This window comes from Barbus barbus (genome assembly GCF_936440315.1).
Source record: "Barbus barbus genome assembly, chromosome: 28".
Taxonomy (NCBI): domain Eukaryota; kingdom Metazoa; phylum Chordata; class Actinopteri; order Cypriniformes; family Cyprinidae; genus Barbus; species Barbus barbus.
The window spans coordinates 3,160,028-3,186,011 of NC_136756.1; the positions used below are offsets into that span (position 1 = coordinate 3,160,028).

At 40.6% G+C, this 25,984-nt stretch overlaps 1 protein-coding gene across 3 annotated transcripts in view; it reads left to right on the plus strand.

Moving 5' to 3' along the window:
- LOC306848563 (voltage-dependent calcium channel subunit alpha-2/delta-3-like) overlaps nucleotides 1–22,083 on the plus strand; it is a 235,059-nt gene extending 212,976 nt beyond the window's left edge. Inside the window, exons 31-37 of one of the 3 annotated variants that reach the window (XM_079383198.1) lie at nucleotides 8,822–8,897; nucleotides 11,961–12,013; nucleotides 12,770–12,825; nucleotides 14,631–14,745; nucleotides 20,832–20,942; nucleotides 21,132–21,216; nucleotides 21,647–22,083. In XM_079383198.1, coding sequence (XP_079239324.1) covers nucleotides 8,822–8,897; nucleotides 11,961–12,013; nucleotides 12,770–12,825; nucleotides 14,631–14,745; nucleotides 20,832–20,942; nucleotides 21,132–21,216; nucleotides 21,647–21,742 — 592 coding nt within the window. In that variant the 3' untranslated portion in view covers nucleotides 21,743–22,083. Of the gene's footprint in view, nucleotides 1–8,821; nucleotides 8,898–11,960; nucleotides 13,346–14,630; nucleotides 14,746–20,831; nucleotides 20,948–21,131; nucleotides 21,217–21,646 lie in introns of those variants that run through there. The other 2 variants (XR_013782255.1, XM_079383197.1) reach the window with 2 other exon arrangements.
- The last annotated feature ends 3,901 nt before the right edge of the window (nucleotides 22,084–25,984 follow it).

A 25,984-nucleotide genomic window follows, 5' to 3' on the forward strand; every position in this document is an offset into this window, starting at 1 on the left:
ACAATTTCTACCAGGAACTTAAAACAACACAATACGACAAAGAAGCCTTAGGCTGTTAAAAGCATAGTCCATTGGTTCCATACCATAAAACAGTCCTTAAAAGTCCTTGCGTGCTGTAAGTCCCAATGTGTAAGTGTCCCCCGGTGTATATACAATCCAACTGTAGTGATAAGCCAATGAAAGTGATGTGGTTTGCTGGAATGGTAAGTCCTTAAAAGCAACTCCTCAATCCAGCTTTGGTCCTCTTGACAGAGACCCCTTTTGTTTGCCATGCTGCTTCATTTATGCTGGCTATTTCCTGTTTCCTGTCATGTGATTGCTCACATGACAGGCAGCCCCATAATCATTTAAAGACATACACACATAAAACCGATAAGAGGAATAAAATGGACTAAAATGACTAAGACAACATGTAAACCTATTAAAACTCTAATATACATAAAATCATTATAATACATAGAGTGGTTAAAACATGTGTCATGTGTGACAGTGTCACATAGTCCCCCCCCCCAGCCTACGGCTCCCCGGGGAAGGTACTAGTCCCTTGAAGGTACTGTCAGCCATTGTCCATGTAGTGGGTATCCTCTTGAATGTGTGTCCAAAATTGCCTTTGTAATAAATTATATAAAACTAGGACCTCCCACACAGGCACTAGTCTGCCGGAGGAATATATGGGAACACCAGAGAGAGGTGGAATCCGATACCAGCCTGGGTGTCCTTGGGTAGGTGGCGCCGCTCCTCCCAGGACTAAGTTGCACCCAGCCATGCTGGTCCGCCAGCCCCCCTGGCGGTTCCTCCTATCCGGTTTGCGGGTCTCTTTGGTGGATGATGTGATTGATGCTGATGAACGGGGATGAGGTGGTTTGTTGCTAGGGTTGATGACAGCACACTTCTTGGCCTCCACACCACACGACTTGCAGTCCCGGACGAACACCCAGATGTCGCTGCGGATTGAGGGCCACCAGGCAACTTCCAGGATCTGCAGGAGGGTCTTTAGACGCCCATGGTGTTTCTCTGCTGTCTTCTGGTGGAAATGCTGTACCGTCTGGTGGACCAGGTTCTTAGGGACGACGAGCTGGATCTTGTAGATGTCGTCGCCCTTCTGGATCCGCCGGTACAGCAAGCCCTGGTGTTCCCGCACTTCGATCCTGTTGGTCGGTGGAATGGAGGGAGAGATGGCAAGTCCCTGGAGAGTGCCGTCATCACCTTGTGCGCTGCGGAGTTGCTCTCTGGAGAAGGGGAGGATGGAGAAGCTGTGGTCGAAGTCTGGCCCAGTTGGAGTGGTGGCACAGAATTCTCCATCGGTTGCTCTGTTTGTTGTCCGTGAAGTGGTAGATGTGCTGGGATGGTTGGCCGGAGGAAAGCCAGGGGTTGACATGGGAGGCACTGGGCTGGTCGTCGCAGTGGGAGGAGAGATGGAGGTTTCTGGATCTTTTGTTTGCTCCAGCTGTTTCGCCCATTTCTTGTCTCTCCTCTTAAAACAGTCGATGACCTCTCTCTCTAGTGTCGCCACGGCTTCTTTGATAGATTCCTCCATTTTTTCAAATTTAAAATCCACAGCCTCTCTAAAATACACTTCACGATTTAGATTACTTTCAACAGAGTCTTTAAAATTCTTCTCCAGGTTTAAAACAATATTTTTAAGAGCAACCACCTCAGCACGAAGCTGTACACACTCGCAGTGATGTAAAACCCGTTCATCATTAAAACCAGCAGATGTATTAAAAGAAGCAGCATTAAGTTGATTTGTTGTCATCTTAAAACACTCTTCTCAACACAGCGTAAAAATCTTTAAACGTTCCCCGTACGGGCCACCATATGTAACGATCGGCCTAATCGGTAGCGTTACAATAATAAAATTGGGGTCAGACTAAACTGTGAGAGGTTTTGAAGTGTTTTAAAAGATGAGACGACAACAGAAATAAAGTGAATTAATGAAGTGTATTTACAATTTCTACCAGGAACTTAAAACAACACAATACGACAAAGAAGCCTTAGGCTGTTAAAAGCATAGTCCATTGGTTCCATACCATAAAACAGTCCTTAAGAGTCCTTGCGTGCTGTAAGTCCCAATGTGTAAGTGTCCCCCGGTGTATATACAATCCAACTGTAGTGATAATCCAATGAAAGTGATGTGGTTTGCTGGAATGGTAAGTCCTTAAAAGCAACTCCTCAATCCAGCTTTGGTCCTCTTGACAGAGACCCCTTTTGTTTGCCATGCTGCTTCATTTATGCTGGCTATTTCCTGTTTCCTGTCATGTGATTGCTCACATGACAGGCAGCCCCATAATCATTTAAAGACATACACACATAAAACTGATAAGAGGAATAAAATGGACTAAAATGACTAAGACAACATGTAAACCTATTAAAACTCTAATATACATAAAATCATTATAATACATAGAGTGGTTAAAACATGTGTCATGTGTGACAGTGTCACAATGTACAATTCAAGCATTCATGAGAATCACAATTTATCAACAACAGAGCATGTGTCAATGGCCTGAAAGTCCAACTCCTGGTTTAATTATACTCTATTCAGTTTCAACGTATGAAAATGTAAAGCGTAAGACAGAATTCAAAAGCTTACCACACAGACATCATATGGCTTTGACAAGCAAAGTATCTGGTCACATCACTGAATATACATTACACTAAATATCCAAGGCATTCACAGGAGGATGTAGCTTCAATGGCAACAAGTTCCTATTGAAGCCAAGAAAAAAAAAATTAGTTCAGAGTCAAATGCAGGAACAATTCTCCTGATTTGACCTTACTTTTTTTGTGGTGACCACATTGATATACCACATAGATATTCTGTCAAGAACCATTCTGTAAGGGTATTACATATAATATTAATACGTAATTTAAAGAAATAGTTTAATTTAGCTCAAAGGGAATCATTTATGATTTTATAGGGATTTGAACAGAATCAGTGTTACGGCGATTCACTGAACGAGCCGTATGACAAACTCTGCACTGGATATTAAAATCCCAAATATAGCGAAAACACTATTAAATAGCACAGTAATGAAATCGACAGATTAAGGCATTAACTTGTGAGCAGAAAACACAAGATACTTCTCTTTTCAATATAAATTAGATTGTATTTATATAAACCTAAGACATAAACTAATCTAACACATGAACACAAGCATTCACACATTCACACGTTGCAGAAAGAGAGAAAGTGAGGAAAGGAGTTTAAGAGAATGGAAATGTGAAATCCCAAGTTTACAGCAATATGTTCAATTGCATAGACCTGAACAACCATCAATCACTTATTTAACCCTCGCTTTGAGTTTCTCAATGAGGCCAAGATTTATATTAAAATCACCAATTCAGAACCTGTTAGAACCTGGAGGTGTGTTGCTTGCTTTGCCTGTGTAACGGGGTTGTGTCCTCGTTGCAGACAGGGGGGGTTTCCCGAAGTGTCTGATTGGCTGGAAGTTCAGTAGTCTTTGAAGTGACGTCTTTGGACGTTGGCTTGCTGGAAGTTGAAGCGAGTGCAGTCGATGCTGGACTTTGTTTCAAACTTACATTAACACACGAAACTCCACGGAAAGAAAAGAAACTAAAGTAAAAGAATAAAAATAAAATGATGTAACGAGACTAAGTTGTTTTCCTTCTCATTATGGCACGTGGGCCAGAGCACGCTCAAAGTGCAGCACGCGGTGAGAGGGACGAGAGATATAGAGAACAAAAAAAAAAGGGTACAAAGAGGGTACGAAGAAAAAGAGGAAGAAAGAAGGAGGGACAACAGTTTTAAACTCGCTTCTGGACACATCCCATCTGGATGTCTTGACCAATTAGATACTGTATTATCTTAGCTAGGGGTGTTCTTTACATCATAAATCAGCTTGTTATCAGTCACATGGTCCAAACTTTACAGGCTCGTGCAAGGTATACCTTTTCAACATTGATTTTTATAACAAGACTATGATACATTTGACCAAGAATTGATTGGAAGAAACACTTAAAGCATGGATTTTCAAGCTCATACATACTAAATATGCAATATTTATATTTAAGGCTCGAGCTATTCAGTAATGATTAAAAAGACATACATATTATTTGATTAAAACATGATATGTGGGTACAACATAAAAATGTCCTTTTGGGATGATTTTATGTGCATATGGAGAAGGAAGTCTTTGTATAGTTCTAAGGAGAACGAAGGCATGTTCTTTAGACAAGGGAATGTTGGTTTGGACTGTCTTCTATGTGGGGGAGAAGTCAGTCTAAGGAAGCTTGTGAATTCAATCGTGGAACACGTGATGGCCATCTCTTTGACAATCAGTCTTGATTATTTGCAACAAATTTTACAGTCTCCTTCTTGAATTGGAATTATCAATAAGTGTTATTTGTCTCAGTGTTGCAAGCTGTTTGGTGAAAGAGGCTTGCTAGTTGGGATTGCTTGCTTCCAACTAGATTTATGACGTCCTGTTCCTTAAGGCCTCTCTGCATTCCAGCTCCTCAGATTTCAATGTTCTGATGCATCTTAAAATTGTCTGATTCAGTCTCTGATATCCTACAATTCACACCAGGAAAAATAACTATAACCATAGCATTTTAATTGCCCTAGCTATAGTGACTATGATTTCTCTATTACTGAACAATAAAAACACTTAAGAGGTCAAGCATTTAAAGCAGCATATTATTTAACTGCAGCAACCACTTAGAATAAACAGAATGTTATCATCCCTTTTTGTGGATGCTAAAATACTTGGCATTAGTCATTGTTGAAAGAGTGGGGCTTCATGCACAGGTTAGAGAAGCTCTGTGCTAATGTATAGGAATAATCTTACCCCTAACATAGATCTGGGACAGGATCCTGGAGTTTCTTGAGACAGCATCATTCTCCTTGCTCATTGAGAACCAGAGGTGCAGCTCTGCTTTGAATTTGTGTTTGAGGAACTGGTACCATGACTGCAAACATAGAGGGTAAAAACAGATAAGATCAATAGGAAAACCTCTAATTATAAAAATGTATAGAAACAGATCATAAGATCTTCTGAGATATCTTACACTTGTATGGTCTTTTCACATAAAATGTAAGTCTGTAAAGTAACTGACGTAGCCATTTCCTTCCAGATTCATAAGGAAAGGAATATTTTACAAGAAAAAAACATCTACACACATTCTGCTTTGGTAAGAAGAACCTAAAAGATAAAAACTAAAATTAAAAAAACTTAAAAAAACAAAAAAAAAGTTAGCCATAAAAAACTAAGATCAATTTGTAAACAACATTGCTTTTATTACTTATAAAGTTCTATATACTTTAAATGTATATAAGTGAAGCAAGGGTGAACAAATTACAAATAAATTCATAAATCTGACTTGCATGTGTCCTATACTTGGAGATTTCTGACATGTTTTTATCGGAGTCTGGTCAGAGGATTTCTGGGAAAGAAGGAACAACAAAACCAGGATGCAATGAATTCGGCTTGAATTATTATAATTACCAATGTACCTATTAAGACATATTCCTTTAAGCTGAACTTACATTTCTTTTGTTGAAGGCTGCTGATGGCATTCTGTTAGTACTGGTTCAAGAGTAACCACTAAACTGGGTCCATTTTGTCTTGTTCTCGTTATCCTCTATTTCCAATATTTAAATTCTTCACAGTTATCATAAATGCCCTTTACTTCAACAAAGAATGTATGATGATAGTTTATTATGATATGATATTTAAATAAGTAACATTTTCAATTGTCTTAATATTTTTATGTAAACAAAAAGAAAATAAAAATTCAGTATTTTTATTTATTAATTAGAGTGAATTTATTTTCAGAAAATCAGTATTTTTGGTATATGTAAATGTTTTCATTGACTTCAGTGAATGACTTCACTGTTTACCTTCAATTTATAGAAAAAAAATATATATATATTATTTTTTGTTGTTGTTGAAGTTTTCAAATTCAGCGGATGCACGTCGGTTCAAAAGATGAGCCAAATGCGTTTCGAGCCTTCAGTTAAGAAAATATTTATATTTAAACTTAATGAAGCTAACCAATTCATATTACACCATAAATGTACATAAATCCTAATTAAACATACTAATCATTGATGTCAATATGACATCAGTTGGACATTTAAAACCTGATGTTGATTTTACCTAAACTAAACGTCAAACATATTGGCCTACATATATATTAAATCAATTTCAGTGTGGGATAACTTTCTATTTTTACCCAATAACTAACGGAAGAAATGGCCGTCCACGCTGAATTTAATACGATGCTATTAGCATCTTGATCAAACCTTGACTAATATTTGCCATCCAGGCGCCCGCTGGGCTGTTCACAGACACTTAGCTGCAGCACTGGGAGTCAATGCGAGCTGATATAAGCAGCTAAACATGACGAGAGACAATTCAGCAATATTTGCCAACCGTTAGTTAAACGACAGACATTCATTTTCAGGAATGCAAACTACTGGCATTTCTCAGATTTTTCACATTTCTCAGATTTTAATGCCGTTATTCGAATCGTCGTAATGTAGGCAATAATGCAGTTTTCAGCAGACAAGAGATAAGAGTTCATGTAAATCTACTTTCTTCTGTGATTTCACGTGTTAAAAATCTATAAAAATAATTCTCAATCTTACTCTAGAACATTGTAAATCTGAAGACTTTTGCTTTTGAGTGCTGAGCATAGGAAAGTGATTTATATTATAGGCCTAATAAAAATATAATTTGCTTATTAATTCACAGGCATTATCCTATTTTATACACACACTGGTGGTTAAAAGTTTGACATAATTGAGGCTTTTTATTTATTTACTTATTTGAAAGAAGATTGAATTTATTTGATCAAAAATACAGTAAAACAATAGCATAATATTATGAAATATTACACTTAAAATAGTGTTTTTCTATTTAGGATGTTTTAAACTAATTTATTTCTGTGCTCAAAGCTGTATTTTCAGCATCATTACTCCAGTCTTCAGTGTCCCTTCAGAAATCATTCTAATGCTGCCTAATTTTCTGCTTTTATTATCAGTAATTATTTGTGATCAATTATTAATAATGGTTTTATTATTGGTATAATGGTTCTCAGTTAAAGAACAGCATTTATTTGAAATAGAAGTACTTTGTAATAAGTGTAAATATCTTTACTGTCACTTAAATCAGTTTAATCAAAGTCTCTTTTTGTATTCTATAATCTTTGATTAATTCAACAATGTTGAAGAAAAATATTAATTTATATTTTTTAATCTTACCCAAGACTGAATAGTATCACATTTTCCACAAAAATATGAATCAGCACAACAGTTTTCAACACTGATAATAAATCAGTATATTAGAATGATTTCTGAAGATCCTGTGACACTGAAAACTGGAGTAATGATGCTGAAAATACAGATGCAGATCACAGAAATAAATTACATTTTACTATATATAAAACAGCTGATTTAAATTGTAACTATGTATTTCACAGTACTGTTTACTGTATTCTTCACTATCAATATAATTTGTATACTCTTTTCCACAATTGGAGCTCTATTCCTTAAAATGATAGATGTCAAGCTCCTGCAAAAGGACAAATACTGTATATGACCAATAGAAAGGACCCATAAAAACAGTCCACATTCTGCACTATTCAATCTTCTAGAAGATACCAGAGCATCGTGTCATATGGACTGATAATATTGGTATTTAACTTTAGTGACATTAAACTGTCCCTCGTAAAAACTATTTAAACTATTTACTATTTGTCATATACACCAGAAAAGACCAATTATATTGTCAAGAATATGCCACTCATTTATGGTGCGGTGTGTTGTGGACCGGGTTTGGTGGGCCGCTCTGTGCCAAAAAATCCAGGGCCACTTTTTGGCCCCAGTCCACCCTTGTATGTATCACAGCAGTTCTGAAATGTGATGATAATATTTTATTATGTTTGAATATAACTACATTAACCAAAACCACCTACACCAAACCCTGACCTAAACCTAACCGATAGTGTTAAAGTCCGTGTAAAGTCAATATTAAATGTGTGTTCTGAGTTTATCACACCACAGAAAAATGTTATTAACCACCAAGCCAAATTTGAATGGTAAAAAAAATGTGAATAAAATAAGCTATCAAAATCTTGAAAAAATAAGCAGTATTCTCTGCTCTCAAACGCTGGCGGCGCTGAAACCATGCCCACTCGCAGAAAAGCTGCTGTCTCTCTCAACTGTCTTCTTCTGAAGCTTATTTAAATAAGGAGACCGAGCTGTTTTGTAAATTGTTGCAACCAGGTATTATGCATTTAAGTGATGAAGGCATAGCTAGTTAGCAACATCTAGGTTGTAGTAACGAACGGTAACTTCTGCACTGTAATTATTAGGTGTGTTTGAATTGAAGCTGCGCTGTGCAGAACGATCAGTGTATGACATGAGAGCGATTCGAAAGCATGAGGTTCGATTCGAAAGCATAAGTAACTAGTTGCTTATTAGCATGTATATTGCTAGCATATTGGCTATTTAGTGTTACTTATAACCATATTAATGCCTTATTCTGCATTACAATATTTTTGACAATGACAATATCTTAACATCTACCTTACTACCTATTAATAAGTAGTAAATGAGGAGTTTAATGAGACAAATGTCATAGTTAATAGTTAGTTAATAGTGAGAATCGGTCCCCAAACTGAAGTGTGACCAGTATATCATTAGTTAAGTGACTTCATACAAAAACTCACACGCATGCTTGTCATTGACATTTGCATCTTCCACAGTATGGTTTTGTTATATTTTTCATAATAATCCTGGATAACATGCATTAATAAAAATACTAGCAGAATGAAGAATGTGACTTTTTTCCAGGGTGAATCTGTATGACTATCGGGCCATCTGTAGGGTGTATGCGCAGACCAGTGATACAGCACACACACTCTTACACGTGAGTACTATACAAAGCCATTACATCTGTGATTTTGCATGTGTTTCTCATTCTAGTTTCTTCTTATCCAGTAGTTTTCTCTGGTTTCTTTTGTATTTTTGCAAAAGCAGAACACTAAAATATTTTTTTCTTATTATGCCCCCTCATTGAAGTCCTTGATACATACATCCTTGCAGTATCAGCAGCTCTGTCAATTCTCCACGAACATGTTTGAGACGTGTTTCTCAGTTCTGTGTAGTAACTTGTGAACAGTTGTAACCGTTAACGGACTCTTGACTTTAAAGAGAACTGCTGTCAGAGTAGTTTATCGGTGCACTAGTTTATGCAAGAACTACTGCTACTTGATCACGGTTATATTTCTAATAATTATTGTATTTGTTATAATTTCTGCTGTTCAGCCAAAATAACAAATGAAAAACATTTCAACCCTTTTATGAAAACTTTGTCAGTAATTCCCCAGAATGGTGAACCGAAAGAGACTTTTTGCAGTTCAGTCTATGTACTGTTCTCTGACTCGCAAGCTGTTGAGAGACTTGTGACTATCTGAGTAATGTTGATGTGATGTGGAGGAGGTGCTACTGCTGTAGACAGGGACGGGAAACGTGGCTCATGAATGCCTCTGAATTCTAAAGGAGAGCAGCAAGAAGAAGGAATTGTCAGTCTCTCATATCCCCAAAAAGGCAATTGTGCCTTGACACATTATGCTCAAGGCTTATATGTCCTTTGCTCTCAACAACTAGCCCTCCTCTGCCCATGGGTCCTGTGAGGTCCTGCAGAAAGCATTCCTCAGAACTACGGGCTAATGTTGATGAGACATGCATCATAGGACTAGATCTCCTGGCATGCTTTAGGGCATGTTTTAATGTTGTGAAAGCTACGCTCCAAAAAAGGGACATAGAAGACTCAGGGCTTAGATTGTGGAGGAAGCCAGCCAACTGACAATGTTTTGGAACAGCCTAAGTTGGCTAAAGGTGCCCAGACCCCACTCTGCAGTGAACTCAGATCCCAGTAATGTGGGCTTTGGTGTCCAGGGGCCAGTTTTACTAACAGCTTGCACCAGTGCAAACCTTTTGTTGTTAAAATGTCAGGATTTGCCATGATTTACTAAAGACGTGCAGTGACGAATTGGCACTGAAAATATGTGGACACGGTTATTTTTGTGCCTGACCTTATTGAATATGCATTTGTAGTTTCCCTTTCAGAAGCAACATTTATGGGAGGAGAGTACTCAAATGAATCACGCAACGTGATTTACTAACTTTTGCGCTCATCAAATTACTGGCTTTTGCGCCATTGTTTAACCCCAAAAATAAACATGTCTTAAACTACATTGCGCTTGAAATGGCTGCAATTATTGCTGCAAGGAGGCACCGCAGAGAATAGAGAGCGCGTGGTAGAAGGGAGAGGATTTTTTCCACACGTATTAATTTATTTGGAATGCCAGAACAACACATTATCCGAACATATCATTTGCCAAGCCATGCTATTTTTAATTTGCTTCGGGAAATAAAGGATCACTTGGAACCCTCAACTAGGAGTCATTCAATACCAGGTCTATCAGAACTTCTTGCAACCCTTCATTTTTTGGCCTCCGGTTCTTTTCAATGTACTGTGGCTTCTTTATTTTTTTTTATTCTTTATTTGTGACTACACTAATTTGTGCTGCGCTTTGTATATTACATTGGTCAATATGTAAATGAGATGTTGCGTCTGTGTTCTTTAATTAAGTTGTTAGTGGTTGTTAAGTTGTTAGTTGTTAGCAGAAATTTCCATGACCATCTGTGCTGTTTTGGAATTGCGTTCTCGCGCTAATTTGCCCCATTTAGTTAAACTGGCTCCTGCTTTCCCAGCCTGGGGAAGACAGAGATTGTATGCTTTAGCCCAGTGGTTCCCAACCATGTTCCTGAATTTTGCATGTCTCCTATGTCTGACACCTGTTTCAGATTTTGGAGTCTCTACTGGTGAGCTGATGTGCTGTGTTTGATTAAGGAGTGTTAGGGGGCTCTAGGAAAGTAGTTGGGAACCTCTGCTTTAGCTGAGTGCTAAAATGATTCAGACAGGACTTAATGTGTGACCTGCTGGGACTTTCTCACAGTGGTGCAAACAATCCAACACTTCTAGTCATCTATGGACAGGCCTTGCCTCGCTTCACCTTTAAGGATCCAGCAGGCAAGGTGGCAAGACAATCTGCAGCACCAAGAGCCTGATCCCATCTTAGCAAGAACAGTTGGAAAAGAGACAATAACTGGAATGGGAAGCAATATCTTTCAACTTTGATGTCCCTCCAGCCACAGGTTCTGATGCCAGGAACCACTATATCCTCGTGGCCATGGCCTATTTCACCAAACGATGAGGACTTCAGATCACAATCCTCATCAGCGAGCATCAGTGTGACTGGGACTAACCCGTGCCCCTGTGGGCATGGCTGATGCCTGTCAACAGGACCAGGCAGGGTTTCAGTAATTCTGCCAGCAAAAGTTCATTATAGCAGAACTGTACATGTGCCTGGAGCTCTGACAAAAATGCAAAAAATATGTATAGTCAAATACTAATGCTTATTTTCATATTAAAAAGATGAAATATAAAAAAGAATATTAAAATAAATTATGTTTTATTAACAAGGTTCGGGAGGAGCACGATCAGATAATCAACCAATTTGGCACAGGTGCAACTCGTTAAGCTAACCATCCTAACTAGCACAATATGTATATGCAGCCTTCCCACCTCTATCCTACGACAGTTTTCCGGCATCCCTCCTCCACCCCAACTCCTGACTCCTAATCTATTTGTATCCCATATTAGAGATAGGGGGAGTTCTCTGGGTTCAGGCCACATTCCGGGCTTGGAGCCCTCCCCCAGGACAGCACGCCAAAATATGCTTACTATTTGCTATCAGATTAGATGTAAGGCTGAACTCATGAAACACTGGGAATGCCAGTGAGCAAATGACAGTGTAGTGTATTTTTAGGCCATATGTATTATGCTTAACCAAAATGATGCCATGATAATTTAACTACTGTGTAACTCTCAGTGTTTGATTAGTTATTGTTCTTTTCTTTTCAGCCCTACTTTGCATTATTCGCAGCTGTCCGGTGGCTTCTGACTGAGTTTGTCATGTAAGACTCTGATTTAATGAACGTTTCTGTGATGTTTTGAGATTTAGGTATTGAAATGTGTGCATTCCATTTTACATGCACATATCATCATATACTGTACAACAACAGGTGTCTGTTTGACTTTTTGTTGCAAATATTTAAACATCCTAAAAATACATATCTACTTGATAGGAAAGGTTAGGGTTAGGGTTTGTTTGAAATAATTGCAAATGTTTTACCAGTAGGAAAGGAATGGCAATAATTATCCTGGGAAAACATTTATTTTAAATATTTTTATGCTATTTTCTAAAAAAAATGTATGGATATTTGGATATTTTAATTCGAAAACAATACAAGCATAATGATTGATTTTTAGCAATATAATGTGATGGCACAAACAGCATTTACAATCCGCATCTCATATTTTTCAGGTGTCATAGGCGGTAGTGTCATATGGATGGGAATATGCTCATGGAAATCAAAATCTTTTAAAATATTTTCAGATTTGCTTTAGTAATGACAACATTAAGTTTACAGTGTAGATACCAAAGTTAATTACTTGGTTTGCTTTTATAACATGATGAAGCATCTCAGGTTAGAAAGCACACATAAGACACATTAATAATACACAAAATAATAGTACTGTACTTCTCACTCTATGTTTTGGCCCCTTTTATGTATGTATTTCATTCATTCGTTTGTTCGTTCGTTTGTTTGTTCATTTCTCTCTTTTCTGCACTTGCCTTCATTATTGTTCTCTTTCATTTGCTTTTGCAGATTTCTGGTTGAGTTCAACCTGTACAGTTGGTTGCACTCTGACCTCACCATTAAGGGTTTGTATGTTTATAAGGATGTGCGTGTGATGTGTTGATGGCATCAAATCTAAAAGCACATTATATGCACATTACATGTAAGCGAACATTTCAGGAGGTTACAACATTTTTTGTATGTAACTAGTGCTCACAGCACAAGGTCAAGGTTTCAAATGTGCTCCAACAGCAATATTATGTGCTTCATTAATTGGGATTCCATTACTGTAGCTTCACATAGTAGAGCCCTGCGCGGGACTGTTTTCTTCATCCCGCTCCCGCCCGCGCCCGCCGAATTTCTGACCATTACCGCCCGCTCCCGCAACGTGTGTGTTACACTCCCGCCCGCACCCGCAATATGTATGTCCACTCCCGCCCGCACCCGCAAAACTCTGAGAATTTATTCCCGCACGATAATAGAGATGCATTGATTTTGTGTCTTCTCCCGTCCCGCAGGAAAAAAAAACGTATTGTATTGCTATTATTAAAGAGATTCATGTTTGTTCCTTTCCCTGACCTGCATGTATTCTGACGCACTGGTAGGGAAGATAAAAAGTAAAAAAAGTAAAGTCGTGACGTATTGTCAAGTATGGTGACCCATACTCGAAATTGGTGCTCTGCGTTTAACCCATCCAAGTGCACACACACAGCAATGAGTAGTGAACAAATGCACACACACACACACACCGTGAACACACACCCGGAGCAGTGGGCAGCCATGCTGCAGCGCCCGGGGAGCAGTTGGGGGTTCGGTGCCTTGCTCAAGGGCACCTCAGTCGTGGTATTGAGGGTGGAGAGAGCGCTGGACATTCCCTCCCCCCACCTACAATTCCTGCCGGCCGGGGGCTCGAACTCGCAACCTTTCGATTACGAGTCCAACTCTCTAACCATTAGGCCACGACTTAAGATGAATATAGCCTGGGCTATCGGGGACATCTAAAACGCTTAGGCTACCGCGCGTTTCTTTAGACTTCAAGTACTTTGATTTTGTTGACAATGACATGACATCATGTCGCTAGGTTACCTCCAGATCCCGCAGAGTTTTTTTTTAGCCGCCCATTCCCGCCCGCAGCAAAATTCAAACCGCCCGCTCCCGCGAGATTTGCGTTGGGTCCCGCGGGACCCGGCGGGTCCCAATCCCAATGCAGCCCTCTATCACATAGTCACCATGTGCAGTGCTACATTTCAGTTGAAGTAGAGTGATGTTTAGGGGTGCAGCTCTACACTCTGACCTCAGCCACATGTAACACTTAATACTGAAACGCTTACTGTGAGCCAGGCTTTACTTGCCAACATTATGGCCCAACCTATCTAAACCGCCTTCAGTTGAAAAAAATAATAATTTCTGCATTCTTGTGGAAAGCAGTAAATGACGAACTAACTCATGCTAATGCCAGCGGATGTTATTTGGAAAGAGGTGAATTAAGTACTTTTTGGATTGCATAATAGAGTATCTTGTATGCAGATATGTGCTTTTTAGTGAAGCCACTATGAATATACAATTTTGCTGGCTGAAGCATGCGGCTCAATGCAAATAAAACTACCGAATTCACAGAGACAGGACATATTCAAAGCAAAAGGGAAAATGTGACCATATTATTTCCAACAATTCACTATTTTCCCAATCTTAAGTAATCATACTATTATGTAAATATGTAACATGTTGGCCACATTAAATTGATCATTCGCAGCATCATCTATATGCATTCTGAGAAAAAAAATATATAGAAACAAAATGTAATGTAATTCTGTCCCTAAAGTGATACAGATAAACCTTGCCACAGAAACAAAATTCAAAGAACAATGTCTCTCTCTATTTTTCTCTCTAGCTCAGAGAGGAGGCAAAACTATGTTGATTCCTTGCGATAAAGAGTATCCAGCATTCGTGTCTGAGCGCACCATTAAAGAAACCGTCGGGAATATTGACTGTGAAAGCTGTGTAAAGTAAGTGCAAATGCATGAACAAGCACATATACATAAGACAGTTGGGGTCAGCTGAAAGATATCAGACAACTTTTAAAGTGTGTTAAAAGGTCTTTGTTTCTTTGTTTGTTCTACAGCATGTTGAATGTAGCAACAGGGTATCTGTCTGCTGAACAACTTGCATTGTACATTTACATCATTAATTTCCCTGTTGACTATAATGAGTGATATAGTTTTGTGTTATGTGAATGAGTGAATAATGTACAAGAGAAGAAAGAAAGAAAAAGGGGCCAACTCAAATCTGTTCTTTTAAATGTAGTTTTAGAATCAGAATCAGAATCAGAATGAGCTTTATTGGCCAGGTATGTTTACACATACGAGGAATTTGTTATAGTGACCGAAGCTCCACAGTGCAACAGAAAGACAGCAACAGGACAGGACGCAGATAATAAAAGAATAATATAAAAATATCCAAACAGGCAATGTACAAAACAGGAAAAACACAATATATAATATAAACAATTATGTGTGTACAGGTCTGATATGTGCAAATTTGAAATGAAAAAAATAAATAAATAAAAAATAAGTGTGGTGAATAAATAATGTATAATAGAGTTGTATGTTCCGTGTTTTATTGTCAAGTGTTCATGAGATGGATTGCCTGAGGGAAGAAACTGTTCCTGTGTCTGGTTTTTCTGGTTCTCAGAGCTCTGTAGCGTCGACCAGACAGTAACAGTTCAAAGAGGGAGTGTGCTGGATGTGAGGGGTCCAGAGTGATTTTACCAGCCCTTTTGCTACAGTTCTTGAAGAGTGGGGAGGGTTCTACCAATGATTCGCTTAGCAGTCCGGACTACCCTCCGTAGTCTTCTGAGGTCAGATTTGGTAGCTGAGCTGAACCAGACAGTTATTGAAGTGCAGAGGACGGATTCAATGATGGCAGAGTAGAACTGTTTCAGCAGTTCCTGTGTCAGGTTGAACTTCCTCAGCTGGCGAAGGAAATACAACCTCTGCTGGGCCTTTTTGACAATAGACTCAATGTGATTGTGGGATCAAGGTGATATCTTTCATAACTTTCCACACTGAAGCAGAATCACTGGAAGAGAATTTGTTCCTTAGCTTGTCAGAATAATTCCTCTTTGCCACTCTGATCTCCTTTTCCAGTGTGTATTTGGCCTGTTTGTACAAGACTTTATCCCCCTTTCTGTAAGCATCTTCTCTGGCCTGACAGAGCTGTCTGAGTTTTGCAGTGAACCATGGTTTGTCATTGTTGTAGGTTAAACAGAAATTGATATATGATGTTACAGTCTCTGTGAGCTCGTCCAGATCGGTGGCAGCAGCTTCAAAAACAGTCCAATCAGTGAGAGAGAAACAGGCTTGTAAATCCTGCTCTATTTCATTAGTCCATCTTTTAACAGTTCTTAATGCAGGCTTTGCAGATTTAAGTTTCTGCCTGTAGGTCGGAATAAGATGAACCAAACAGTGATCAGAGAGTCCTAAAGCTGCTCATGGGACAGAGTTATATGCTTCTTTTATTGTTGTGTAACAGTGATCCAATCTATTACTGTCTCTGGTGGGACATGTGATGTGCCGTCTGTATTTTGGCAGTTCGTAGGAGAGATTACTCACGAGAATGAACGAGCAGAACTCCCGCGGCGAATAGAACGGCTTGCAGTTAATGAAGAGCGTTTCTAGATCTGAACAGCACATCTTCTTCAACACAGTTACATCTGTACATCACCTCTCATTGATGTAAAAGCACATCCTGCCACCGTGTGATTTCCCCAATGATTCCGTGTCCCGATCTGCTCTGATCAGCTGGAAGTTAGCCAGATGGCGCACGCTGTCCGGAATGTCGCCATTCAGCCAGGTTTCCGTGAAACACAGAGCAGCAGAGTTAGAAAAATCCTTGTTTGTCCGAGAAAGCAGAAGGAGTATGTCCATTTTGTTGCGTAGAGAGTGGAGATTCGCCAGATGGATGCTAGGCAACGGCATTCGAAATCTGCGCTGTCTTAGCTTCCCCCGTCTGAAGTGTTTGACCAGAGCTATGGCTCCGCCAACTACAATGTCCAGCAAAACGTCAGAATAATCAAAATCCAGATTTTGTGGTGAAACAAAAAACAGAAAAACACAGAAAAACAGTACAAACACTGAAGAGCAAAGCACAGTAGCTGCCATCTGCGGTGCCATCTTATATTCGTCCAAATTGTAACATGTATTATTTGCATTTGATCATTTACAATGGGGTTGTGTGTATTACATCGTAACAGGAAGCTTGACAGAAGTTTATTTATTCTGTCCTGTAAATATTCAAACAGCTAATGTTGGAATCCTCTCCACTTTGTTGGCAAACATGCATTTCTCCAATGCAGCAATTAGTTAAATTAATTATGAAACCATAAGATTACATTTTAGTTTTATTTTAGTCTTATTTTTATTTATTTATTTAATGTGTACTGTAAATACCTTGTCATTTCTGTTTGGTAAGACTTTATTTTGAAATTCTGTTGACTATAAGTAACTTGCAACTAGTAGACAGTTAGGTTATGGTTAGGGGTACTTTTCTATAAAGGCACAGTCTATGACAAAAATGTAGACAGTTTTTGTGGATTTTCTAAAATAAGAACGTCTCGGTTACGTACATAACCCTCGTTCCCTGATGGAGGGAACAGAGACGTTATGTTGTGATGACATTAGGGGATTTACTTGGAAGCCCCAATCATCTCTGACTTAAGAGAAAACGCCAATGAATATTGGCTAGTGGATTTTGCATACCTGAGCCACTCCCCGTGCATACGAGTATAAAAGGGCGACAGGTGTCTACAGATGTCTGCCAAAGAGGCGCCGTGCGCCAACGCATAGGAGGAGGCAACACTCCGTGCTGGTGAAGGCACGGGGGGACAGGGAGAGCCCGAAGGGGAGGACCCTGTACTGCCATGCCCGCCCCTCGAACGCGCACCGTAGGAACGGCCTGTGTCGAGGGAGAATCGAGACATGAAAGTAATCGTCCTTCAGGTCGATCGCTGCAAACCAATCCGCGGACTGCACGCTCTTGACGATGCGCTTCTGCATCAACATCTTGAACGGGAGCTTGTGTAGGGCCCGATTCAAGACTCGCAGATCCAGGATTGGCCGAAGGCCACCGCCTTTCTTGGGCACGATGAAGTAGGGGCTGTAAACCCCTGCCTCATCTCGGCTGGAGGGACCGGCTCGATTGCGCCCCTTGCCAGAAGGACAGCAATCTCCTCGCGCAAGACAGGTGCAACTCGGACTGCCACCGAAGTCTCGAGGATGCCACTGAACCTGGGAGGCCGCCTGGCGAACTGAATCGCCTAGCTGAGTCGAACTGTGCGAATGGGCCAGCAAGACGGGCTGGGAAGATACCGTGCAAGTGGCACCAAAGGCACAATCGACGTGCCCGCAGTGGTACAGCGAGGGGGAGTAAGGCTGGATGGAACAGAAGGCGGTGCGTTCTGACTTATCCCCACAAAACTCCCTAAGTCCCCGGGGGGACTGGCTAGAGGTGCGCGGGGAGGCACCGCGTCCCCGCGTGGCCTCTCTTGGCCACTGGCAAGATGGGTCGCGGGCGAGAGTGAGGAGGCAGCGCGTCGCACACTGTCAGCCCGCAGACCTGAGAACCCGGAGGGAAGGGAAATTGCTCTTTTATTGAAAAGGCATAACAGAATGAAATGATTCTCCCCCAGCCCTCCTTCGGGGGAAGGAACGCCATCTCCTGAGATAGAGCAGCTTTCCACATCTCCGGGTTGCCCGTGTCAGGGCCATTTTATCGCCTCCTTGGACAATATCGGGCCAGCTGGAACACGGGGGGCGCCCCGTTCCTGCAAGAGGTTCGACGCCCCAGCACAAGGCGGAGCAGCTCAGGGGAACACAGGAGGGCGCCCACGGCGGCCAGCAGACTGGGGCTGCCCTGCGGCGGAGCGATGCATCACGCCGGGGAAAGATGTGCTGGACGCCTCAGTCTGCTGCAGTACTGCCGAGAACTGCTGGCACAGCTCCCGACAGTGTCACCGAACAGTCCGGCCTGTGAGACGAGAGCATCGAGAAAGTGCACTTTGTCGATTTCGTCCCTCTCACCAGGCTGAACCCTGCAGCACTCTTGGACCACAAGAGTGTGGACATCGCCTTCCCGAGGGACTGCGCCGTGACTTCCGTTGCCCATAGAGCAAGGTCAGTCGCTGAGCGCAGCTCCTGCGTCAACCTCGGGTTGGTACTACCCTCGTGCATTTAATGCCTTGGCTTGTGTACTCGCAGGATAGCCGTGGCATGCAGGGCAGAGGCTGCCTGGCCCGCAGCACTGTAAGCCTTGGCGGCAAGCGCGGCTGTGAACTTACAGGCTTTGGCCGGGAGACACGGACGATTCCTCCAAGTGGCGGCGTTTCACGGGCACAAGTGCACCGCGACCGCTCTCTCCACCTGGGAAATGTCAGCGTCACCCTTAGCCGCCCCGCCATCGAGGGTAGAGAGGATGGAGGAGGCAGAAAAAAGCCTTCTGGCCGTAAAAAGGGGCCGTCCATGACTTCATCAGCTCCTCGTGCACTTCCGGGAAGAACGGAGCCAAGGCAGGGCGTGGTCTCGCGACGGCCCGGGAAAGCACGGCCGCCGCCGAATCGGACCCAGAGTTGACGGCGGTGCTTTCCCGGGCCGTTGCGAGATCGGGCTGGAGGCGTGCACACCTCCCAGTCCCCAGCCCTCGCGGTGAGGTGATTGGCTCCTCGGCATGGGCTGTGGCTCGCAACCACGCGAACCCCGAGGGGGCAGCTGCGCCAAACCTTCATCCTCAGAGGACGATTGCCCATCCCCTGATGCCGCGATCGACATCTAATCCTCTATCGGCGCGCCGAATGAAAATGCTGGGCACGCCGTATGACGGCACAGCAGATTCATCGGGGAGCTGCACAGAACAGCTGCTGCAGGAGGAGTGAAAGGTCCGTGGGGCCTGGCCCGGCGGAAGGCTCTCACTGTAATCCTCAGATCGCCCAGAGCACTAGCCGATGGTTCTCTGCTCGGCAGAGAAGCCAGCGCGGGTAGTGACAGAGGGAGCCCCTCCCATCCCCGTGAGGAGAGAGAGGCGCGATCGCAGCGCTGCTATGGTTACACGCTCAATGAACGCGTAAACCATCCACGAACGCAGCTTCAGCGTGCTGGAGCCCCAGACACTGAAGACAACGATCGTGGCTGTCGACGGAGGACAGGAAATGACCGCAACCAAGAGAACACGGCGGAACAGCGTCTTTAAAAAGACGTGAACCGACCATGATTTGCTCTTTTAGGAAATTTGCTCTTTCAGTTGAAGTGCCCAGGGGAATCGCTGCAGACAGGACACTGCTGTTCGCACCGTGATGCCAACCAGAACAGCTTCCAGACAGATGATGAATGGCTTTGTGGAGATCAGCACGTTCATCCACTCGGCTCCGAAGCAAAAATCTGATGAGTGGATGCACCTGTCGCCCTTTTATACCCATATGCACAGGGAGTGGCTCAGGTATGCAAAATCCACTAGCCAATATTCATTGGCGTTTTCTCTTAAGTCAGAGATGATTGGGGCTTCCAAGTAAATCCCCTAATGTCGTCACGACATAACTTGTAGTGACCGACAGATAGGGAACTTTAGATTTTCTAAAATAACGAATTCCAACACAAGCTCAATGCTTCCAAAACAGACAGTTTTTGCCGTGTTACAGCATGTGACTCAAACAGCACAACAAAAGCCAACCTACTGATTTGAGGTCAGACTGACTGTAATATGCCATCATATATACATTGGTGACTTCTGTTACTAACTGTTCACCAAAGTAAGAGAAAAGACTATGCTGAAGAAAAAAAAAACTTAAATCTTTAAGATTCAAGATTTTTATTCGTCACATACACAATTATACCGAGTATAACCAGCAGTGAAATGTAAGTTTAACCTGTGTGCATTCATGCAAACGTGCCGTATATGTCCAGTATATGAACACTTGTCTGCCTACATAGAGTACTGTCACCTCTTCCTGCAGAGGACGCTCTCATCTACTCTTCTTATGTGGAGCAGATAAAAAAAGTCATTTGAATCTAATTAGCTGTCTCCCCTCTTGTCTTGTCTTTCCCAGATCGTTTATTATTCAACAGATTCCCAGCAGTAATCTTTTCATGGTGGTCATTGAAAATACATGTGACTGCAGTGACTTTGGACCTGTCACCATGGACCCCATCGAAATTATGTATATCCTTAATAAAATGACTAAGTTTTCTTAGACAATTCTAGTTAAACCTTTATTTTAACTCACACTGATACTACAAGCAGCAGACTGAAGTAATGCCTTCTTTTTTTTAGACACTGTCTCTGTGGTCACTGTTTTCCTCTGTTTCGACAACTGTCTTTTGTCATGTTTTTCCCTTAATTTCATTGCACATAACGAGTCCCTGAAATGTGAACGGTTGAAGTTTCAGAAGGACAGAAGGCGACCAGACATGTGCCACCCCTTCCACCATGAGGTACAAAATCAAATCAAACTGTCCTGAATGAATGGATGCTAAAGAGTTTTAGCTGCACACCTGTAACAGAGGTACAGTAACTATAACCATTCAGTGCAGGTAGATGTTATTTGCACCCCAGTCCAAATTGTAACATGCATTATTTGCATTTGATTGTTTTCAATATTTCATTATTTTTGCAAGCATTTGTAATAGCCATTCCCAGCCACCATATTGTGAAATTTAATAATCTACAACAAAGCGAAGCTTAATTTAGAGTAGTAATGAATAGAGTAATATTTTTCTACGTTCCTTTTCTGCAACTTCATAGGTGAACATTGGGATCGATTGTGCATTGATGGCTTCCTAAAGAATTTTCCAGGATTTTAACAGTGACAGAGTTTATAATTCTGTTATTAAGTCATTTTGTCTCTATTTGATCCATCTGCAGGAAAACTCAATGGAGTGTGGTGGTTCTGTGGGCTTGACTCCATCACTAACATCTACAGTTCTTATAGTCCTGATAGTCATCATCTTTCCCAGGTGATGAAAACAGACTTTGACCCTTACGTCCACCTTGGTCATGCCAGTTTCACTCCGTCCAGCATGCAAAAATTGACTATGTAAATGTTTATTTTACATTAAAAGACTAAACAAATCATCAAAATCACTAGATAGACAGCTACATAAAGCTTTTTTTTCTTTTTAATAATATTGATATTTTATGTACACATAGATAATAGGCAACATTTTACAAATAAGGCTACAAGAGACTGTTTACTGTGCTAATTAATTGAATAAAAGTACAATTCATAAATATCTACAAATAAATACAATTGTGTCATAAAACCAGCTTTTTGTTCTGTAATAAGTATTATAATTTATTATTTTCAGCCAAATGACTGTGATAATGCAATAGTAAGCATAAAAAAAGTTGATGTTCTAAATGAACATTGCTTTACAAAAAAAAAAAACACTGTAGTTTGTATACTTTTGAAATAAAATCTTTAAAAAAATAGAAAGAGAGCAAATATGTGAACTGATGTTTGATATTTATGTAATTATTTCATTTTATTTTTATTTAAAATTTGCCACATCTTTGTGTGCATTGCCAATGTCTGCTTATGTGACTGTGATTAATGTGATTAAAATTTTTAATCGATTGACAGCACTAGTATAAATGTATTATATTTATATTTTTATATTGTTGCAATTTCTAGCAATAATAGTATTATGTAGTTGGGTATTTTATTATATTTTTAGTTATTTTGTTTTATTTTTAGTTTTAATGTATTTTTAGTCAAGGTCTTCACTGGGGATATGTCCCTGGGGCTCATCCAGGTGTCAGGCCTCTGCTGGCGATCAGGGCCGCAGACATCATCTCCCGGCGCCGATCCTCCATCTGATCCAGACACGGACTGAGAAACAGGATAAGAAAGAAACAGACAAATATTAGCGAAGATGCCATTCTTCTTACAATGTAACGAGTATATTGTGTGTTATGAGGAGTGTTCCCAGTTCCGGTTGATCTAATTAATGCAGCCTAACAATCCTTTAATGGATTTGAATACTAGAAGTGTATTAGTGTGTTATGTGTAAGCCAGGTTAAAGAAATGTGTCTTTAATCTAGATTTAAACTGACAGAGTGTGTCTGCCTCCCAAACAGCGTTAGGTAGATTGTTCCAGAGTTTGGGTGCTAAATAGGAAAAGGATCTGCCGCCCGCAGTCGATTTTGATTTTCTAGGTATTATCAAACGGCCAGAGTTTTGAGAACGCAGAGGACGTGGAGGACTATAATGTGATAAGACCTCGCTCAATTACTGAGGAGATAAGCCATTCAGGGCTCTATAAGTAATTAACAAGATTTTCAAATCTATACAATGTTCGATAGGGTGCCAGTGCAGTGTTGACCGAATCGGGCTAATATGGTCATACTTCCTGGTTCTAGTAAGGACTCTAGCTGCTGCATTTTGGACCAGCTGTAGTTTGTTGATCAAGCGTGCAGAACAACCACCCAATAAAACATTACAATAGTCTAACCTTGAGGTCCTAAACGCATGAATTAGCATTTCTGCATTTGACGTTGAGAGCATAGGTCGCAATTTAGATATGTTTTTGAGATGGAAAAACGCAGTTTTACAGATGCTAGAAATATGGCTTTCAAATGAAAGATTGCTATCAAACAACACACCTAGGTTCCTAACTGATGAAGAAGAATTGACAGAGCAGCCGTCAAGTGTTAGATAGTGTTCTAGGTTGTTACATGTGGGGTTTTTCGGTCCGATAATTAACACCTCTGTTTTTTTCAGAATTTAGCAGTAAGAAGTTACTCGTCATCCAGTTTTTTATATCAACTATGCATTCCGTTAGTTTCTCAATTTGGTGTGTTTCACCAGGCTGTGAAGAAATATAGAGCTGAGCATCATCAGCATAACAGTAAAAGCTAACACCATGTCTCCTGATAATATCTCCCAAGGGTAACATGTAAAGCGTGAAAAGTAACGGCCCTAGTACTGAGCCTTGAGGTACTCCATACTGCACTTGTGATCGATATGATACCTCTTCATTCACTGCTACGAACTGATGGCGGTCAGATAAGTACGATTTGAACCATGCTAAGGCACTTGCACTAATGCTAACAAAGTGTTCTAGTCTATTTAAAAGAATGTTGTGGTTGATAGTGTCGAACAAAGCGCTAAGATCCAGTTGAACTAATAAAGAGATACAACCACAGTCAGATGATAGAAGCAGGTCATTTGTAACTCTAATGAGAGCAGTCTCAGTACTATGATACGGTCTAAATCCTGACTGGAATTCCTCACAGATACAGACATTTTTCTCTAAGAAGGAATATAATTGTGAGGATACTACCCTTTCTAATTTCTTTGACAGAAAAGGGAGATTTGAGATTGGTCTGTAATTAACTAGATCTTTGGGGTCAAGTTGTGGTTTTTAATGAGAGGCTTAATAACAGCCAATTTGAAGGTTTTAGGGACATATCCTAATTACAATGATGAATTAATCATAGCCCAAAGAGGATCTATGACTTCTGGAAGCAGCTCTTTAAGTAGTTTAGATGGAATAGGGTCTAACATACATGTTGTTGGTTTAGATGATTTAACACGTTTATACAATTCTCCCTCTCCTATAGTAGAGAATGAGTGGAATTGTTCCTCAGGGGATCTATAGTGCACTATCTGATGTGATACTGTAGCTGACGACTGCATGGTTACAATTGTTTTTATCTCTGATAGTATTGATCTTGGAAGTAAAGTAGTTCATAAAGCCATTACTGCTGTGCTCTTGGGAAATGCCAACACCTGTTGATGCTTTATTTTTTGTTAATTTAGTGACTGTATTGAATAAATACCGGGGGTTATGTTCGTTTTCTTCTAGAAGAGATGAGAAGTAATCAGATCTAGCTGTTTTTAATGCTTTTCTGTAGGATAGGGTACTTTCCCGCCAAGCTAAACGAAATACCTCTAGTTTTGTTTTCCTCCAGCTGCGCTCTATTTTCCGGGCTGCTCTCTTTAGGGTGCGAGTGTGCTCATTATACCACGGAGTCAGACTGTGAAACCACTTCAGGTGATGGTTGGAGACAGATTCCAGATAGCTAATGTGAATGGATCTTTGTTGTTCAAGCCCTGTGTAAATGTAACTCCTCCCACAATTTTAAGTAAGGAAGTAAATAAATGAATAAATGTGTGAGAGTATGTTAGAGTACAAGCACTGCTCCTGGAGACCCACTGTTCTGCAGAATTTAAGTGCGTTTGACTTGAAGCGGTGCTGCACCGAATGACATCAAAGTACCGCGAGAGCGATAAGAGAGCAGACGGATCCTTAAGCTTTCGAATCGCTCTCGCGATACTTTGATGTCATACACTGATCATTCTGCGCAGCGCCGCTTCAGGTCGAGCATACCTTTTAACTCCAACCCTAATCAAACACACCTGAATCAGCTAATTAAGGTGTTAAGGATCATAGAAAATTATAGTGTGTTGGGGCAGGTTGGAACTAAACTTTGCAGGACAGAGGGTCTCCAAAAGCAGCTTTGAAGACCTTTGCTCATGTTGCACATGTTTATGCTGATAACCAGTTGGCCTAGAAATAACAAAACACTTTTCCAATTAATTTCTTGACTGATACAGGATAGAATGGACCCTAATTAAAAAACAATATGTTTTGTAGATGTGTTGAACGTCAAAGAATGAGTTGACCTGTGCCGTTTTTAATAGCACTTTATGATGGAGACTTTGCAAAGAAAATATTATTTAAGGTTAAGGAACTGCTGAAATCTATATTAAACCAGACAACAAACCCATAACTGACCATTTTCATCTGCTGATAACTGTATGACTCGTTGTTGGTTTAGATGATTTAACAAGTTTATGCAATTCTTCATTTCCAATAGAAGAGAATGAGTGGAATTGTTCCTCAGGGGATCTATAGTGCACTGTCTGATGTGATACTGTAGCTGACGGCTGCATGGTTACAAATTTATCTCTAATAAGTTTGATCTTGGAAGTAAAGTAGTTCATAAAGTCATTACTACTGTGCTGCTGGGTAATGTCTGCAGCTGCTGATGTTATATATTTTTGTTAACTTAGAAAGCATCCGTGAGTTAAAAGAAAAAAAAAAAAAACACACACACACCGTTTTTAAATATTACTTGAAATGACAATCAAAACAAACAGTGCAAGTCCTATTGAAGAAAGGAGGGAAGTCCCCCCATTTTATAGCATTCTTGCAATTTCCCTGTGGCAAAGAGAGCCAGAACACAGACATTTAA